This window comes from Panthera leo, chromosome D2 (assembly GCF_018350215.1).
Source record: "Panthera leo isolate Ple1 chromosome D2, P.leo_Ple1_pat1.1, whole genome shotgun sequence".
NCBI classification, from domain to species: domain Eukaryota; kingdom Metazoa; phylum Chordata; class Mammalia; order Carnivora; family Felidae; genus Panthera; species Panthera leo.
Window position 1 is genome coordinate 52,651,231 of NC_056689.1, and position 16,621 is coordinate 52,667,851.

Sequence of the window (16,621 nt, forward strand, 5' to 3'; positions counted from 1 at the left end):
ACAGACAGGGAGGGAGACACAGAATCCGAAGCAGTCTCCCAGCTCTGAGCTGTCAGCATGGGGGCTCAAACCCATGAGCAGTGAGATCATGACCTGAGCAGAAGTCGGACACTCAACCGACTGAGCCACCCAGGCGCCCTGGGATATTCTTAGTTCTGACACATGGTAGGTGGGAGTAATGACCAATTTTCATTTAAGGTCCTGATCTCTTTTGTTCTCTAGCTGTTGACAGTGAATATATTGCTTTTTAAGAGGGAATATTGTGAGAGTACAGAAGCAAGAACATAGGAAAATTTGAATGTAAAACTGATGTATGTGTTTAAATATAGACAGTGCTTTTGGCTAATCTTAATACTCATCCTTAGGATGTGTCATTTGCTGTAAAGAAAAACAGCCAAAATAATATGAGTTAGTGAAGTGGGATCTTTTAAATATAACTGGAGTATTTTCTGGGGCTGCTAAAGTTTCGAAGTTACATTGACTAACCCATTCTTTCATATTCACGTAAGTTGTGATTCAGAAAAACTGTTAAAAGCCATTTGCCAAATTGGTGATATTTTTGACTTCATATTAAAATAAAATAAAAACTGGCTGCTAGACTGATTAGTTTCTACCATATCTAACAAAATTAATGTGTCGTACCTGACTTTTATACTTGGTTTTATTTTATTTCCAAAATTGAACATCAAAATTTTATGTATGTCCACATATTTACTGAAGGCATATTGATTTTTTTTAATCATACTCCTCCTTTTGTAAGTAACTTACAATTGTATCTGTATATTACATTGCATTATTATAAATTTGGTAATGAGAGCATTAAGTAATGCTCTCAGTAATTACTCTCAGTAATTACTTCAGCATTTAAGTAATGAAAAGTGATTTATTACCTTGCTTTTTAAGGTACATGAATGGATAAAACAGTCACCTTGGATTTAAATAATCTTAATCTTGACTAATTTTATAATTTATTTCTCAGTGGTTTTCATAATGTTATATCCCATAGTGCATACTAACATATTTATTTCAGTCAAAACATGAAGTCAGATTTTTTTCTGTGATACTAATACACTTGCCTTATTTAATAGTTTGATTGTGAGGACTGCCCTTGCTAATTGGGTTTTAGGGTGGGTATTTTATCGGTAAATTAAATACACTAAATCTGTAGTTCAGAGTTTTTAGCTAAAAAGTATGTTGTTAGGTGCAAAAACAGGAAAGCCCCATTCATCATATTAAGAAACTAATTTCCAATAAAAATTTAGGTTTTGTTTTATTAATTATCTAAAATTATAATATACTTAGATTGTATTGATCAGTTCTTTCTTAATTGTAATGATAATTCAACCTAGAAGGAAAAAGCTACCTTAACACCTAAATCTTTATGGTCTCAGGAATAAAATAAAAATACAAACATACTACACTAGAAAATATAGTATTAGAGAGGTGCCTGGCTCAGTCAGTAGAGCATGTGACTCCTGATCCCAAGGTCATGAGTTCGAGCCCCACATTAGGGGTAGAGTTTACTTAAAAAAATACACAGTATTAGAAAAAAACACATTAAATTAGAAAATATCTATAAGGGTGGTAGTCTGAAAATATTAATTAAAAAAGAAAAAGGAAAACTGTAATTTATTTCTAAATATTAAGGAAGAGCATGTTCATATATTTTTTAAATGATTATAGATAACCATTGGATATGTTTAAATGAGGATGTAATAGTTTTATTTATAATATACTTGAAATTGCGTCCTTTGTATTTATTTAAACTCATAATGGAAAAAATTTAGTTACTAAAATAAAAACTGTGTGAGGGGGATCATAGTTTTTTTTGAAATTCTTTTAATTCTTTGAGTACAAAAATACTGGGAGAGCTGCCCTAGGGGTTACCTAGGTAAACTTATTTTTTGCATTGTGAGTTTAGTTTTTGTAGCATTAAGAAAAGGCATTTTTTGGGGTGCCTGGGTGGCTTAGTTGGTTAAGTGTCTGACCTCAGCTCAGGTCATGATCTCGTGGCTTGTGAATTCGAGCCCTGCATCAGGCTCTGTGATGACAGCTCAGAGCCTGGAGCCTGCTTCAGATTCTGTGTCTCCCTCTCTGCCCCTCGTCTGCTCACGCTCTCTCAAAAATAAACATTAAAAAAAAAAAAAACTTTAAAAGTCATTTTTTTTGGATAACTACTTAAATAGTAAAACTATCAAAAATTTTTTTCTGTGAAAATAGGGGTTTTGATTTTTTTTTCCCTAGTAATTTTTTTTTTCTTTTGGATTCTGTTTGGAGTCTTGAGTAGGGGAATGGGTTCCTAGTCCTTTCTTCTCACTCTGGATGGATTCTCCTTTTAAGCAGAGAGGAAGACAAAAGAAATGGATATATCATTTCAATCATTCATTCATTCATTCAACAAATAGCAATTGATTGCCTTCCATGAACCAAATGTTGTGCTAAGTAATAAGGATACAACGGCCAACTGGTTGGACAGGACCATGTTCTAAAAGACTGGAGTCAGGTAGTAAAGATAGATCTCTGTTATCCAGTGTGGTAGCTATTAGCTGTATGTGGCTATTTAAATTTAAATTAATTAAAATTAAACGAAGTTAAAATTCAGAGTCTCAGTAATATTAGCCACATTGAAGTGCTCAGTGGCCATATCTATCTCATGGCTACCACAGAAGACAGTGCAGATATAGAAAATGTTCATTGTCACAGAAAGTGCTATTAGACAATGGACCAATAGACTGCTAATTAAGAAGTTATGGCACAGGGGCACCTGGGTGGCTCAGTCGGTTGAGCATTTGACTCTTGGTTTCAGCTCAGGTCATGATCTCATGGTCATGGGATGGAGCACTGCGTCAGGCTTTGTGCTAGGAGTGGACCATGCTTGAGATTCTCTCTCTCCCTCTCCCTCTGCCCTCCCCCCCTTGCACATGCTCCTCTTTCTCTCTCTCTCTCTCAAAAAAAAAAAGTTATAACACAGTTGATAAGTGCAGTGATATGGATATACAGATTACTGTGGGATAACACGGATAATAGCAAGCCTCAGGAAGTTGAGGAAGGCTTTCTAAAGGAAGTGACATCTATAGTGAGTCCTGAAGGATAAATATAAGTCATATAGAGAAACAACTGGGAAGCACTTTTCAAGAATAGCTTGTACAAAAGTCTGGAAGTGAAAAGAAAATGCTATATTGAATATACTGAGATGAGGCAGGAAGTGGAAGAAGGTGCCAGATCATGTAGAGTCTTATACATTATTTTCAGAAGTTGAGACTTTACAGCCAATTTCTTTATTTAGTTCTCCTCACTGACAGCCATATTTTGAGTTAGTCAGTCAGAAATCTATAAAACCTTAGTGATAAGTTGGGCAACTGTTAAATTGCTTGAATTTACATTTAGTCTTCCTAAATGTCATGATAACAAACAAGGTTACTCTTTTTGAACTATAAAGTCAAAAATTTATTCCTGACATCAGTATGAAATACCATTTCAGTTATATTCCGTTTGTTAGAAAATTTAAAATGAGGGGTGCCTGGGTGGCTCAATTGGTTAAGCGTCTGACTTCAGCTCAGGTCATGATCTCGTGGTTTGTGAGTTCAAGCCCCACATCGGGCTCTGTGCTATCAGAGCCTGCTTCAGATTCTGTCTCTCCATCTCTCGGCCCCTCCCCTGCTCATGCTCTGTGTCTGTCTCTCAATAATAAATACACGTTAAAAAATTTTTTTTTAAATTTAAATGATTCTTAGTGGTAAAGAAGTTATCTGTTTTGTAGTATGTTTATGTTTCATTACTCTGCTGATTTTATTTTAGGGTGATGAGGAAACATTTGAAAATTATTACCGAAAACAAAGGAAGAAACAAGCAAGACTGGTATTGCAGCCCCAGTCAAATATGGTAAGTTATGTGAACATTTTGAATTGGTTATATTGTCATTTTTTACCTCTTACCCCACCTTAATTTCTTCAGAGCATGTATCATTATTCATTCAACAACAAATATTTATTGACTATCTACCATTTCCAATAATTGGTTTAGGTGCTAAGGGTATAGCAGTGAACAAAACAGGTAAGTCCCTTCTCTCATGAGCTTACATTCTATTAGAGATAGATAGTAAACAAATAAAATAGTGAATAAATAAAAAGAGAAATAAGAAGATATATAAAGTATCAGGGAGTGATAATTAGTTTCTGACAACATGGAAGACTATGTACTTGGATTAATTGTTCTACTGACAAAACAACTAAAGATGCTGGATAAAACATTTAAACATTTTAAAAATTATTTTTAACTGCACTGAGGATTTGGTAGAAAAGTATAGTTAGGAGAAAAACTAAGTGAATATGGAATTGCTCTGTATGGAATTGCACTTGTGATAATTATATGACTAGATGTGTTTGTGAAAACAGTGCATGAAAAAGTGAGTTTTATTGTATGTAATTTATACAGTATATCCCATTATAGAACAAATAAAACAGGGAAACTTAAATGAAGGCAGAAATCCAGATAGGTTTAATTAAGCACTAATTGTGGCTTTTATCTTAGAGGCATCTGTTGAATGGGAAAGCATGAATTTTGAGGACATGGGTGTACAGAGAGCCACCCAAAGTAGCTGATAAGAGGTTGTCTCCCTTGTGAAGCTAAGACTCCAAAGAATTAGAGCCTCATTATTAGGATGACCTAGAGATAAAAAACATCTGGGGGCACCTGGCTGGCTCACTCAGTAGGGTATGCGACTCTTGATCTTGGGGTCATGGGTTTGAGCCCCACATTGGAAGTAGAGATTACTTAAAAAAAACAAATGGACACAATGTTATATATTTTAAAAATCTCGCAAAACCTCTCTGTTCTTTCCTCCACACACTGTAAGGACATTGCTTATCTTAAATGTTGGTGCTGAAGGAACAAGGCGAAAAAAAATCTCTGAGAATACATAACAAGTGGATTCTCACATGTGTTTGCTACACAGATTTATTCTACTTGGATAATTGAAAAAAATCTCAGGTTGAAAATTTAGTTTGAAGTATTTCTATGCTGATATTGCCAGTAGAAACAAATGCAGATCTCTGAACTTTCATATCATAATTTCAAGGAAAATTAGCAAATCACAGTCAAAAATAATTATAAAACAACTGAGAATCATTAAAGATATTGGCAACAGAGGGACTCCTGGGTGGCTCAGTTAGTTGTGTCTGACTCTTGATTTCAGCTGAGGTCATGGTACTGTAGTTGTGGGGTCAAGCCCTGCATTGGGCTCTGTGCTGACTGTGGAGCCTGGGTAAGATTCTCTCTCTCCTTCTGCCCTTCTCCCTGGCTTGTGCTCTCTCTGGAAAAAAAAAATATATATGTGTGTGTGTGTGTGTGTGTGTGTACATAAATATATAATGTAGGCAACAGAAATAAATCCTAATAAGAGACTTTTAGTGTTTGAATTGTTAGCCACTTATTTTTATTTATTTATTTTTATTTATTTTGAGAGAGAGAGGGAGAGAGAGAGAATCCCAAGCGGGCTCCACACTGTCAGTGCAGAGCCTGAGTTCAAACTCATGAACTGTGAGTAACTGTGAATTTAATGCAAATTAAAACTGCAGTGAGATACCACTATCTACCTACTATACTAAGATTAAAAAGATTTATGATAGATGCCCCAAATTATTAGCCATTTAATATAGTAATTATTGAATATATTTAAATAAAAAGCAAGCTTGCTGATATAAATAGGGAACAAGAAACTGTAAATACTTACCAAAGTGAAGAAAAATCAAGTGGAATACCTAGAAATTGAAGATCTAATAATCAAAATTAAAAATTTTATGAATAGGTTTAGCAGTTGATGAATTCTTAGTTGATTTGAAGAGATTACTTTGAAAGCCTCACAGAGAGATGAGAGGATAAAAATACCGAAGAGAGACAGAGGGGATACAGATAGCAAGTCTAACATATCTAGTTGGAATTTCAGAAAGAGAAGCTAGAACAAGTGAGACAGAAGAGTATTTGAGGGCATAATGGCTGAGAAGTTTCCAGTATGGACAAGAACTATAAACTTTTACAGAGTCATATCCAAGGAATCCCGAGTAAGTTAAGTAAAAAGAAATACATTCTGAGAGATCTTATAGTGAAATCGCAGACCATAAAGAGAAAATAGAAGACCTGAAAAATAGTATCTGCTAACTTTAGTTAATTGACATTTATTGAATACTCCTCCCCAAATAGCAGAATACGCATGCTTTTCAAATGCACATAGAAGGTTTACCAAGGTAGATCAAATGCTGGGCTATAAAATAAATCTCAGGAAATATAAAAGACTTGAAATCTTTTGACTACAAGATAATTAAATTATCCATATGCAAAAAAATACTGACTTTTACCTCAATCAGCAATTCAAGAAATGGACCCAAATGCAAGAGATGAAACTTTAAAACTTTTAGAAAAAAAACAAAGGGTAAAATCTTTGTGACCTTGGGTTAGGCAGTATTTTCTTAAGTGAGATACCTAAAGCATAAACCATAAGGTAAAGAAATTGTTAAATTGAACATTAAAATGAAAAACTACTCTTCAAAAGGCATTGGCAAGAAAGTGAAAAGACAAGACACAGATGGAGAGAAAATATTTGTAAAACTCATGTCTAACAAAGGGTTTATATTCAGAATATAGAAGAATTTGTATAACTATAAATAATTAAAGCCAAACTAATGGATAAAAGATCCAAGTAGAGATTTGTCTAGATATACAAATGAGAAATAAGCACATGAAAAGATGTTCAATATCAATGTTTCATCAGGGAAATGCAAATTAAAACCACAGTGAGATACCACTACATACTTACTAGACTAGCTAAAATTAAAAAGATTGATCATAGCTAGTGCTGGTGAGATGTGGAGCATCTGGAACCCTCATGCACTTCGGGTGGGTGTAAAAACTATGGTGCCTCTTTGGAAAATAGTTTGTCAATTTGTTACAATGTTAAGCATGCACTTATGCTACAACCCAGCCGTCTTACTCCTAGGTTTTTACCCATGAGAAATAAAAACAGTGGCATATTTTAAATGCTAAAGGAAAATAACTGTCAACCTAGGATTCTATATCCAGTGAAACAAAGGCAAAGATAGACATTTTCAGACAAAGAAGAGGAGAGTTTGTTACTAAGACACCCTTACTAAGGAAATTCTAAAGAATCTACTTCAGGCAAAAGGAAAGTGGTGCCAAATGGAAGATATGAGATGCTGGAAGGGATGAATAGCAAAGAAAGTATAAATATGTGGGTGAATCTATGTCAACCATAGAAAATAATGTTAATAAAATATTATGGGCTTTAAAACAAGATAAAATTAAAATACACAACAAAAGCATAAATGTGAGGTAGGAGTTAATGAAATGAAACTATACTACAGTTTTCTAAATTGTCCAGAAGAGTAAAAATATTGATTGATTTTAGGGTTTGATTATTTAAGTATGCATAATGCAATTTCTGGGGTAACCAGTAAAAGAGTGGAAACAAAATATATACTTTCATATAATATTAAAAAAATCTAGAATGATAAAAAATGAAATATTCATGTCTTAGTGTTGATAAAAAATAATTGAAACCTATAAGCACTTGATAACATCGACTCAAAATATTTAATACAAGATTGCCAAAACTAAAAGGATAAATGGGAAATCTGTAGTGGATTTTTAAGCATGTCTCAGTATCTTATACACCAAATAGATAAAATATCAATAAGAGTATACAACATGCTTAACAGGCTTGTTCTAATAAACCATATAGAAGCCTGTTTCAACAACTGTAGAAACCTCTTCTTTTCAAGCACACATGGCGTATTATAAAATGTGACTAATATACTATCTAATAAAGCAAGTATCCAGAAATATCAAACATCTGGTCTCATGTAGATTCCATTCTCTCTGATCATATTTTATTTTATGTATTTATTTAAAAAAATTTTTTAATGTGTATTTATTATTGAAGAAGAGAGACACGGAACATGAGCAGGGGAGGGATAGAGAGAGGGGGAGACACAGAATCAGAAGCAGGCCCCAGGCTCCGAGCTGTCAGCACAGAGCCTGACGCAGGGCTCGAACTCACACACTGTGAGATCATGACCTGGGCTGAAGTTGTTTGCTCAACTGACTGAGCCACCCAGGTGCCCCATCTCTGATCATAGTATTTTAAAGCTGAAAGGTAAAACTATTTCTTTCCCCACAACCTGAAAAAAAAACCCAGATGTTTGAAAAATTTTTTTAGATGTTTGAAAATTTTGATCACATTTATGAAATATGCAAAATACAGCATTTGAACGTAATTAAAATAATGAAATATTTCATGTAATTAACTTCTAAGAATGAAGTTCAAATGGTCAAATATTTTCCTGTATACCTTTTGTTAAAATTATTAACACGCAATTGTAGATCATTTTTAAGGAGTTTGGCTTTTATTGTGAATCAGATATAAAGTCATTGGAAGGTTTTTAGCGGAAGATATAATGATCTGATTACTCTTTGAAAAGTATCACCCTGGCAGGTATCTGGAGAATAGACTGAAGGGAGCAAGCCTGAAAGCTGGGGAGATTAGGTAGGAGAATGATATAATAGCCCAAGTGAGAAATTATGGTGGCTTGAACTAGCTTACTGTGAAGAAGGTTTTGAAGTTATATTTACTTTTTAACTTGTTTATTGTCTTTCTCTTTTTGAATGCAAGTTCCATGAGGGTAAGGGCTTTTTGCTTTTTACCAGTGTAACCCTGATACCTTAAAAATGTATGCAGCATATACATGCATACCCTCATACATACAGTAGACCCTCAATAAATATTTGTTAATAAATATGGTAGTGACTTGGAACTTACTTTATTGTTACTGGTATTTATTGGTTTAAATTGATTTTTATTTTTCATTTAAAGCATGAAACAGTTGATGGCTATAGAAGATATTTCACTCAAATTGTAGGGTATGTATCTAAAATGGAGATAAATATTATTTTTATATTATGTTAAATGTCAGAACTGCTTGTTTTCTGTTTGGGTTTTAATTTTTTTTTTTTTAACACATGCTATGTTGGTAATTACTGTTTTTAGGTTCTTTGTGGTGGAAGATCACATTTTACATGTGACCCAAGGATTAGTAACCAGGGCATACACTGATGAACTTTGGAACATGGCCCTCTCAAAGATAATTGCTGTCCTTAGAGCTCATTCAGTAAGTCAGCCAAATTATGTTACTAAGTTTTTAATTCAGTTACTTCAGGAACTTCTGAAATGCATGATGTCAGAAGAAAACCGTACCTCCATCATTCTGCATTTTTGGTAGCAGCTCAGATTTGGAAGCAGTAATGTTGGGCTTTTGTCTGGTTATACTGGGTTGTAATTTTGCAACTGACTGGGGCTTCCCAAGACATTTTTAGTCCAGCATTAATAGAAAATGAAGAATTAAGCTGGTCTCATTAGTCTCAACTGACCTCTTCATTAGATCACTGAAAAGCACCGTGAAGAAAGGGTTTTTAATTATCATTCCAAATTCTTTGTTTCCAAAATAAACTCCACCATTAAAACTCAATAGAACTTGTTCTTCGATGTTTATAATTTGTTTGCAGTAATATAATTACAGATTTCTTAAAAATATGCAATTGTCAAAATTTAAACCATTTGAAATAATGAACTTCTATGTAATGGGAAATTTTTTTATGCATTAAAGTAAAATGATCAAAATTTGCATAATACACCTTTTGTAGAAATAATATACTAGTACTATAGAGACTGTTGAAACTAATAATTGCTTATTGTAGATGTTTTCTTAAGACAGTTTTAGTAGCTTACCTTCAGTAAAATCTCCCCATACTTAAAATTTTGTAATTATTTATAATTTTATTATTAGGAATAGAGATTGAAAATATTTTAAAGGATTATTAGCTCATATAGTATTTAGATTGTAAATATACATTTTTTATTTATCAGGAATGTAGATTCTTTATACACTTGTTTGTCCAATGAACTATAACTTTTTCTAACATATTAAAGAATAATTATGTTATGGTCTTTCCCTAAGAATTTTTACTGGATACAGGAAGCCAGCCATGGATTTAACTAATAATCAAGATTTTAAATTTATTATAAGCCTGGCATATTAAAGGAAAATGTTTCAGGTTTTATTTGTTTTCTGGTTTATATTGTTTTCTGGTTATATTTTATTTGACTCTGGTTTATATTTGTTTTCTTTGTTTGTATTTCCACCCCTCCACCTCTACCCCAGTCTTATTGTACTGATCCTGATCTTGTTCTGGAGCTGAAGAATCTCATTGTATTATTTGCAGATACTTTGCAGGTGGGTGATAATATAACATTCAATTTATGACTGAGCACTTAAAGATATATAAAATACAGATCATGCTCATTTATTTTATTATGGATTAGTGGTGGTAAATTAGTAGTAACCAGATGTTTGCTTATGTATTGGTATTCCCTATTACCCATGACTTTTCATTCTTACCCCCTTCCTGATTATGAACCCTGGACAGAACTCAGGGAATATTATCGTCTTTTAAAATATTGATTATTCAGAGAGAATAGATAAAGTATTTCTTTTGTAGATAAATTATTTTTGTAGTTAAAGAAAAAAAAACTCCATGTTATAGTGAAAAGAACCCTGAACTAGAAATTAGAAGATAAAGGGGCACCTGGGTGGCTCAGTCGGTTGGGCATCTGACTTCGGCTCAGGTCATGATCTCATGGTTCATGGATTCGAGCTCTGCGTCGGGCTCTGTGCTGACAGCTCAGAGCCTGGAGCCTGCTAAGGATTCTGTGTCTTCTTCTCTCTTTGCCCCTCCCCCACTCGTGCTCTGTCTCTCTCAAAAAGTAAATAAACATTAAAAAAAATTAGAAATTAGAAGATATAAGCACTGCCTTATGAAGTCACACATGACCCTGAGTTTATATTCTGCCCCTACTATTGACTAATTATATGTTTATAGGTTTTCTAAACTTTAGATCCTCATTTGTGAAAATTGGGTTATTATTAGTTTTCAGGATTGTTTTAAGTGTGATAATAAATATGAAAACATAGTTTGAATTAAAAAAAAAAAGAAAACATATAGTTTGAAAGCTGTTTCCACTCATTTCCTTCCTAATTTTAGGTGTACTATGACAATGACCAAATCACTTTACTTCTTTGTGTCTTTTTTGTTTTCTTTTTAAAAATAAGGTTTAGGGGCGCATGGGTGGCTTGGTCGGTTAAGCGTCTGACTTCGGCTCAGGTCATGATCTCACGGTCTGTGAGTTCGAGCCCCGCATCAGGCTCTGTGCTGACAGCTCAGAGCCTGGAGCCTGTTTCGGATTCTGTGTCTCCCTCTCTCTCTGCTCCTCCCCTGTTCATGCTCTGTCTCTCTCTGTCTCAAAAATCAATAAATGTTTAAAAAAATTAAAAAAAAAAATAAGGTTTAAACTGAATTGTCTCAAAACTCAATGCCTTTGTGATTTTCAGTATCAAAGTTTTAAGCTTGTCCCTTTTACTTGATCACGGATGGGCAAGAATTGATTGCATTTTGTTTTCATGTTTAAACTTAAGGGATTTTTATGGTTGGAATAATTTCCTGAAATATAGATTGGCATTTTCCAAAGTGTGATAATAGATGTTACTTTAAAAGGAGTTCTGTGGTCAAAACATTTGGGAAATAAGTGAAGTAAAACAGACTTCTTCACTAACAGCCTCTTCAGAGCAAATTTATACCATATGATTTCAAAAGGAAGGTGCTTATGCAGCATTTTCCCAATATATTTGAGCTTTGAATCTTTTTCCCCCATATGACATCTTGTAGGTATAGAGCTTCATGTAATATGTTTTAGGAAGTGCTAATTTAAACTATTTGCTTCATCATTAGAGTTTTTCCATCCTAGAATAATAGTTGTCTACTTTGTTCTTAAACTGAAGAAGATTCTACAAGTTCCTTTAGTAAATTGTTTTATTGTCTTATATCTTTATTAATTTGTATGCCTTATACTGTAACACCAGGATAATGTGGATTTTTTGTTTTCGTAAATTTTGTGACAAATATACCTGTAATATTATTGCTTTCTCTGCAAAAAAAAAACTTGGTAAGTTTTATTGGAGACCACCTTAATTTTTTTAGGTCTAGCTCTAAGTAACTTGAGGGAGTTTTGCTATCCTTAATGACTTAAAGCATTGCTACTTAAAGCATGGTGGGAATACCAGTCACTGGTCCGGAAATGTTACTAGTCCACAAATTATTTATTATGGATCCATAACATAAAGGAGCTTCTGTCCGAATGTAAATCAACTACATTACTAAGTACAAAATTTAGCTTAGTTGGCATATATTTTGTAGCAAGAATTTCTCTATGTAGGTTAGCCTCATTCATTTATATTCTGGTGCAAGCTCCTTATCTCTTGGTAAGCCATAACAAACTGTTCTTGAACTGGCACTTTGAGTACAACTGAATCTAGGATATTTGCTATGGTTCCAAGGATTTCTCTAGAGAATCAAAGAAGAGTAATAGACAATATTCAGGTAATAGAGGCATTAGAAAGTAACAGTGATAGGTGTATAAGCCCTTGTAAGCATACCTTTCTAATCTTACTGCTTTGAAATAAGATTGAGGAGGACAAACCAATCCAAATTACTTATTCAGAAATCCTGCAATATTTTCATTCCACTGAAAATTGACAGGCTGAGTATTAGGTAGGTCTTACACACTGTGGTCAAGTTATACCTTTTAATTAAAGAATTGGGGAGGGTCTTTTCATAAAAACTAGAAAACATTGCATAATATTTAGTTTTTAAAATTGGCCCTTTGCCACCCTAAGGAAAGTTTTCTTTTCATATGTCATTTTATTACTTAAAACAATGCTGACTAAACAATAACATTAAAAAATAACACCAACATATTATAGTTCCGCTTACTACGTATTAAGTAAATCACAAGTAAACATTTATGATTCATTACTAACATTTTTTGAGCACCCACTATGTACTAGTAGCTAGATGATATATAAAACGATAGAGACCTAAAAATCAGACAATAGGGAAATAAAAATTCTTCAATAAATTTACAGTTTAAACAGATAAGATGTATAAAACATACTAATATAGCAATATATTAAAAACCTTTGGGCTCACAGAAGATGGAATGTCTGACTGTAATTCTAGATTGGGAAAGTCTGTACAGAAAGTTGAAATGGGAGTTGGGTTTTAAAAGATGAGTTCAGCAAATACACACTAGGAAAGGGACATGAATGACAAAGGAAATAAAATACCATGTGTAAACTGTAGATAGAGGGATAGTATGGTGATAGAAAGAAGATAGGTGTGAACAAAGAAGGGCAAATAGTGGTAATGAAACTGACAAGGTAGTTTGACCCAGATTATGGCAGGTCTTGTGGGACTTCAGTAAGTCTTCTGTAGTTTTTAACCAGGGGGATGGCGTGATCAGATTTGCACTTTTAAATGATAATCTTGAGAGTCTTTGCAATAGATTGACTTGAAAGAGACAGATAGTTGAAATTTCAGTTTAGGAAGCTCTTATAATGGTCTAGGCAAGAGATGTGGCAGACCAAAATAAAGCAGTGGCACTGGGAATATTTCTGGAAAAAAGAAAGTAAGTTGTGGAGAAGAATGATGGATTTGAAAGAGATTTGTTAAGGAGGTAAAATCAAAAGGATTTGTTAAATGATGTGTTTGAGTGTGGGGTCGTTTAAATGTTTTTCAAGTTTCTTTCTAATAACTGAATTGATGGTAGAACTATTAACAGAGATAGGAAATAGGAAAAACACTTGGTTTAGTTAGAAACGGAAGAGATAAGTTAACTTTAGTGTGTTTGCTTGCTGGCAGCCTCATTGGAGATGTCTAACAGGTGTTGGAGTTAAATATTTGGAGTTTCCAAATAACTAGAGATGTAGATTCAGAATAATCAGAGAAAATAGTGTTTGAAGTCAGTAGACTTCACATTATGCTAGAGACCTAGAAGAAAAACATCGAAGGATGGAGATAGAAGAAAAAGGAAAACTGGAAGAACTGTTCATAGATAAAAGGAGAACAAAGAGAGAGAGTGATGTTACAGAATTCAAAGTAGACAAGTTTCAAGAGAGAGGTAATGTAGAGTGAGAGATCATTGACTTTTAGGAGGTAATCTGTGACATTGTTGAGAGAAGTTTTAAAGGAATAGCAGTGGGAGTTAGATTGTAGTAGGTTTGGCTATATGAAGAGAGTACAAAGGGAGGCAGCTGGCAGGCACAGCAAATTGAGGAAGGCTTTTTTGTTTTTCTTACTGTTTTTTCTTATTTTTCTTGGCTTAAAGATGGGAGGTCGTTTAGCATATTTATTTAGCCAAGGGAAAGGAACTAGTGGAAATTAAAGACAATGGTGAATAAATAATCCATGAAACAGTTCCTACAAGCAGAGTATGACCAAAAATAAAGAAGAGGGAAACCTTGAAGGGGAAAAAGGACAAATCTGTAAGGTGGGCAGAAATATTTGGTCCTGAAATGGGTAAGATTTCAATGAATTTCGAAAGGAATAAAGTTTTGGAGAGTGTATATTTGATGGAAAGGTGTATATTTCCCCTGTACAGTGAAGTCAATCTTAAATTGAAGGTGCAAAATGAAGCTAGTGTGTTTCAGACAAAATATATTCTCTTTTCTTCTTTTATCCTTTTTAGGGCCACTTCCCAAGACACCATTATATATGCAGGTCACTAATCTTGAACTTTTTCTCCAGTTTTGACTTCTACTACTTTTGAAGGTTAACCATGTAATCCAGACTGAAAAGAGAGAGGAGAAATGGAAAAATTATTCCAGCTTCATAAAAGTCTTTCTAAACTCTCTTATCTCATGCAACCTAGTAGAAAGTCAAAAGGATAACTTATTTTTATGCTGTTGGAATGACATACAATATGATGTAGTGATCACTTGCAAATAGTTCTCCAATATTTTCAACATTTCTCTAATGTATACCTTTACTTATTTGACTTGTTTATCTGCTTGTGTTGTGTTTTAGGGTTATGGTTTTCCAGTGAACCGACTTTTCGACCTTTTATTTGAAATAAGAGATCAGTACAATGAAACACTGCTTAAGAAATGGGCTGGAGTTTTCAGGTTAGTCTAAAGCCATGGAACCTTAATGTAAGGAAAAAGTTTGTTATATACTTTAGAATATAAAAATGCTTATATTATTTCGCATTTAGCAATAAAAATGCTTATAATTATTTTTTATTGTGGTAAAATATACATAACAAATTTTGCCATTTTAACCTTTTTAAAATGTACAGTTCAGTGACATTAGTATATTTATGTTGTTGTAACCATCCCCACTATCCTTTTAGAAATTTTTCATCTTCCCAGACTGAAACTGTACCAATTAAACATTAACTCCTAGTCCCTTCTTCTAGCCCCAGCAATCACCATTGTAGTTTGTCTCTATGAATTTGACTACTCTCTGTATTTTATGTAAGTGGACTCATACAGTGTTTGTTTTTTTGTGTGTGTCTGGATTATTTCACTTAGCATAATGTTTCCAAGTTTCATCCATGTTGTAGCATGTACCAGAATCTCATTTTTCAAGGCTAAATAATATTCCACTGTATGTATATCACCACATTTTATTTATCTATTTATTCATCTTTGATATTTGGGTCATTTCCACCTTTTGGCTGTTGTGAGTAATGCTGCTATGAACACTGATGTATAAATACATGTTTGAGTTTCTGTTTTCAGTTCTTTGGAAAATATACCCAGAAGTGGAATTGCTGGATTATATGGCGATATATGTTTAATAAATTGAGGAACTGCCATACTGTTTTCCATAATGGCTGAAAGATTTATAATAAAATTAAAAAAAATTTTTTTAATGTGTATTCATTTTTGAGAGACAGAGTACAGGTAGGGTGAGGCAGAGAGAGAGGGAGACACAGAATCCAAAGCAAGCTCCAGGCTCTGAGCTGTCAGCACAGAGCCCAACACAGGGCTCGAACTCATGAGCTGTGAGATCATGACCTGAGCTGAAGTCAGAGGCTTAACCAATTGAGCCACCCGGGTGCCCCTATAATAAATTTTTAATTGAACTACTTTTAGTTCTAATCTCTGTAGTTTGTTTTCCTCCATAAATGATAGATGTAAGGCTGTAAGTATTCAAAGGTATTTAGTATTAGAAACAGAGATTTATAGCTTTTAAATATTGTTTGGAAGGGCGCCTGGGTGGCTCAGTCGGTTAAGCGTCTGACTCTTGGTCTTCAGTTCAGGTCATGATCTCACAGTCCTGAAATTGAGCCCTGAGTAGGGCTCTGCTGATGGGCTCTGTCAGGCTCCTCCTCTGTTTGCTCCTCCCCTGCTTGCACACGTACGCGGGCTCTCTCTCTCCTCCCCCACCCCCCCCCGACACACACACACACACACACACACACACAAAATAAATAAACTTAAAAAAATAAAAAAAAATTTGTTTGGAGAAAGTGCTGTTTTTATAAACAATGTAACTAGATTAAAAATCTTTAAAGCATCTAATTAGGAAAATTACTTTTGCTTTAATCACTTGCCTGCAGGGTATGGAAAAAGTATTTTATAATCTGTTATAATGTATATAACTTTGTATTGCCCTGAAAAGAGAAATCTGTTCCCTAATTCTAAAATCCTTTATC

The 16,621-nt window shown here is 33.8% G+C and overlaps 1 protein-coding gene across 10 annotated transcripts in view; it reads left to right on the plus strand.

Moving 5' to 3' along the window:
- EXOC6 (exocyst complex component 6) overlaps nt 1-16,621 on the plus strand; it is a 296,860-nt gene that overhangs the window by 164,004 nt on the left and 116,235 nt on the right. For all 10 annotated transcript variants that reach the window (XR_006194679.1, XM_042908852.1, XM_042908849.1 and 7 more), the window contains 5 exons: nt 3,799-3,882; nt 8,885-8,931; nt 9,059-9,179; nt 10,230-10,301; nt 14,986-15,083. Coding sequence is in view for 9 of the 10 variants with exons in the window: in XM_042908852.1 (XP_042764786.1) it covers nt 3,799-3,882; nt 8,885-8,931; nt 9,059-9,179; nt 10,230-10,301; nt 14,986-15,083 (422 nt within the window). In the remaining variant the exon portion in view is untranslated. The remainder of the gene's footprint in view (nt 1-3,798; nt 3,883-8,884; nt 8,932-9,058; nt 9,180-10,229; nt 10,302-14,985; nt 15,084-16,621) is intronic.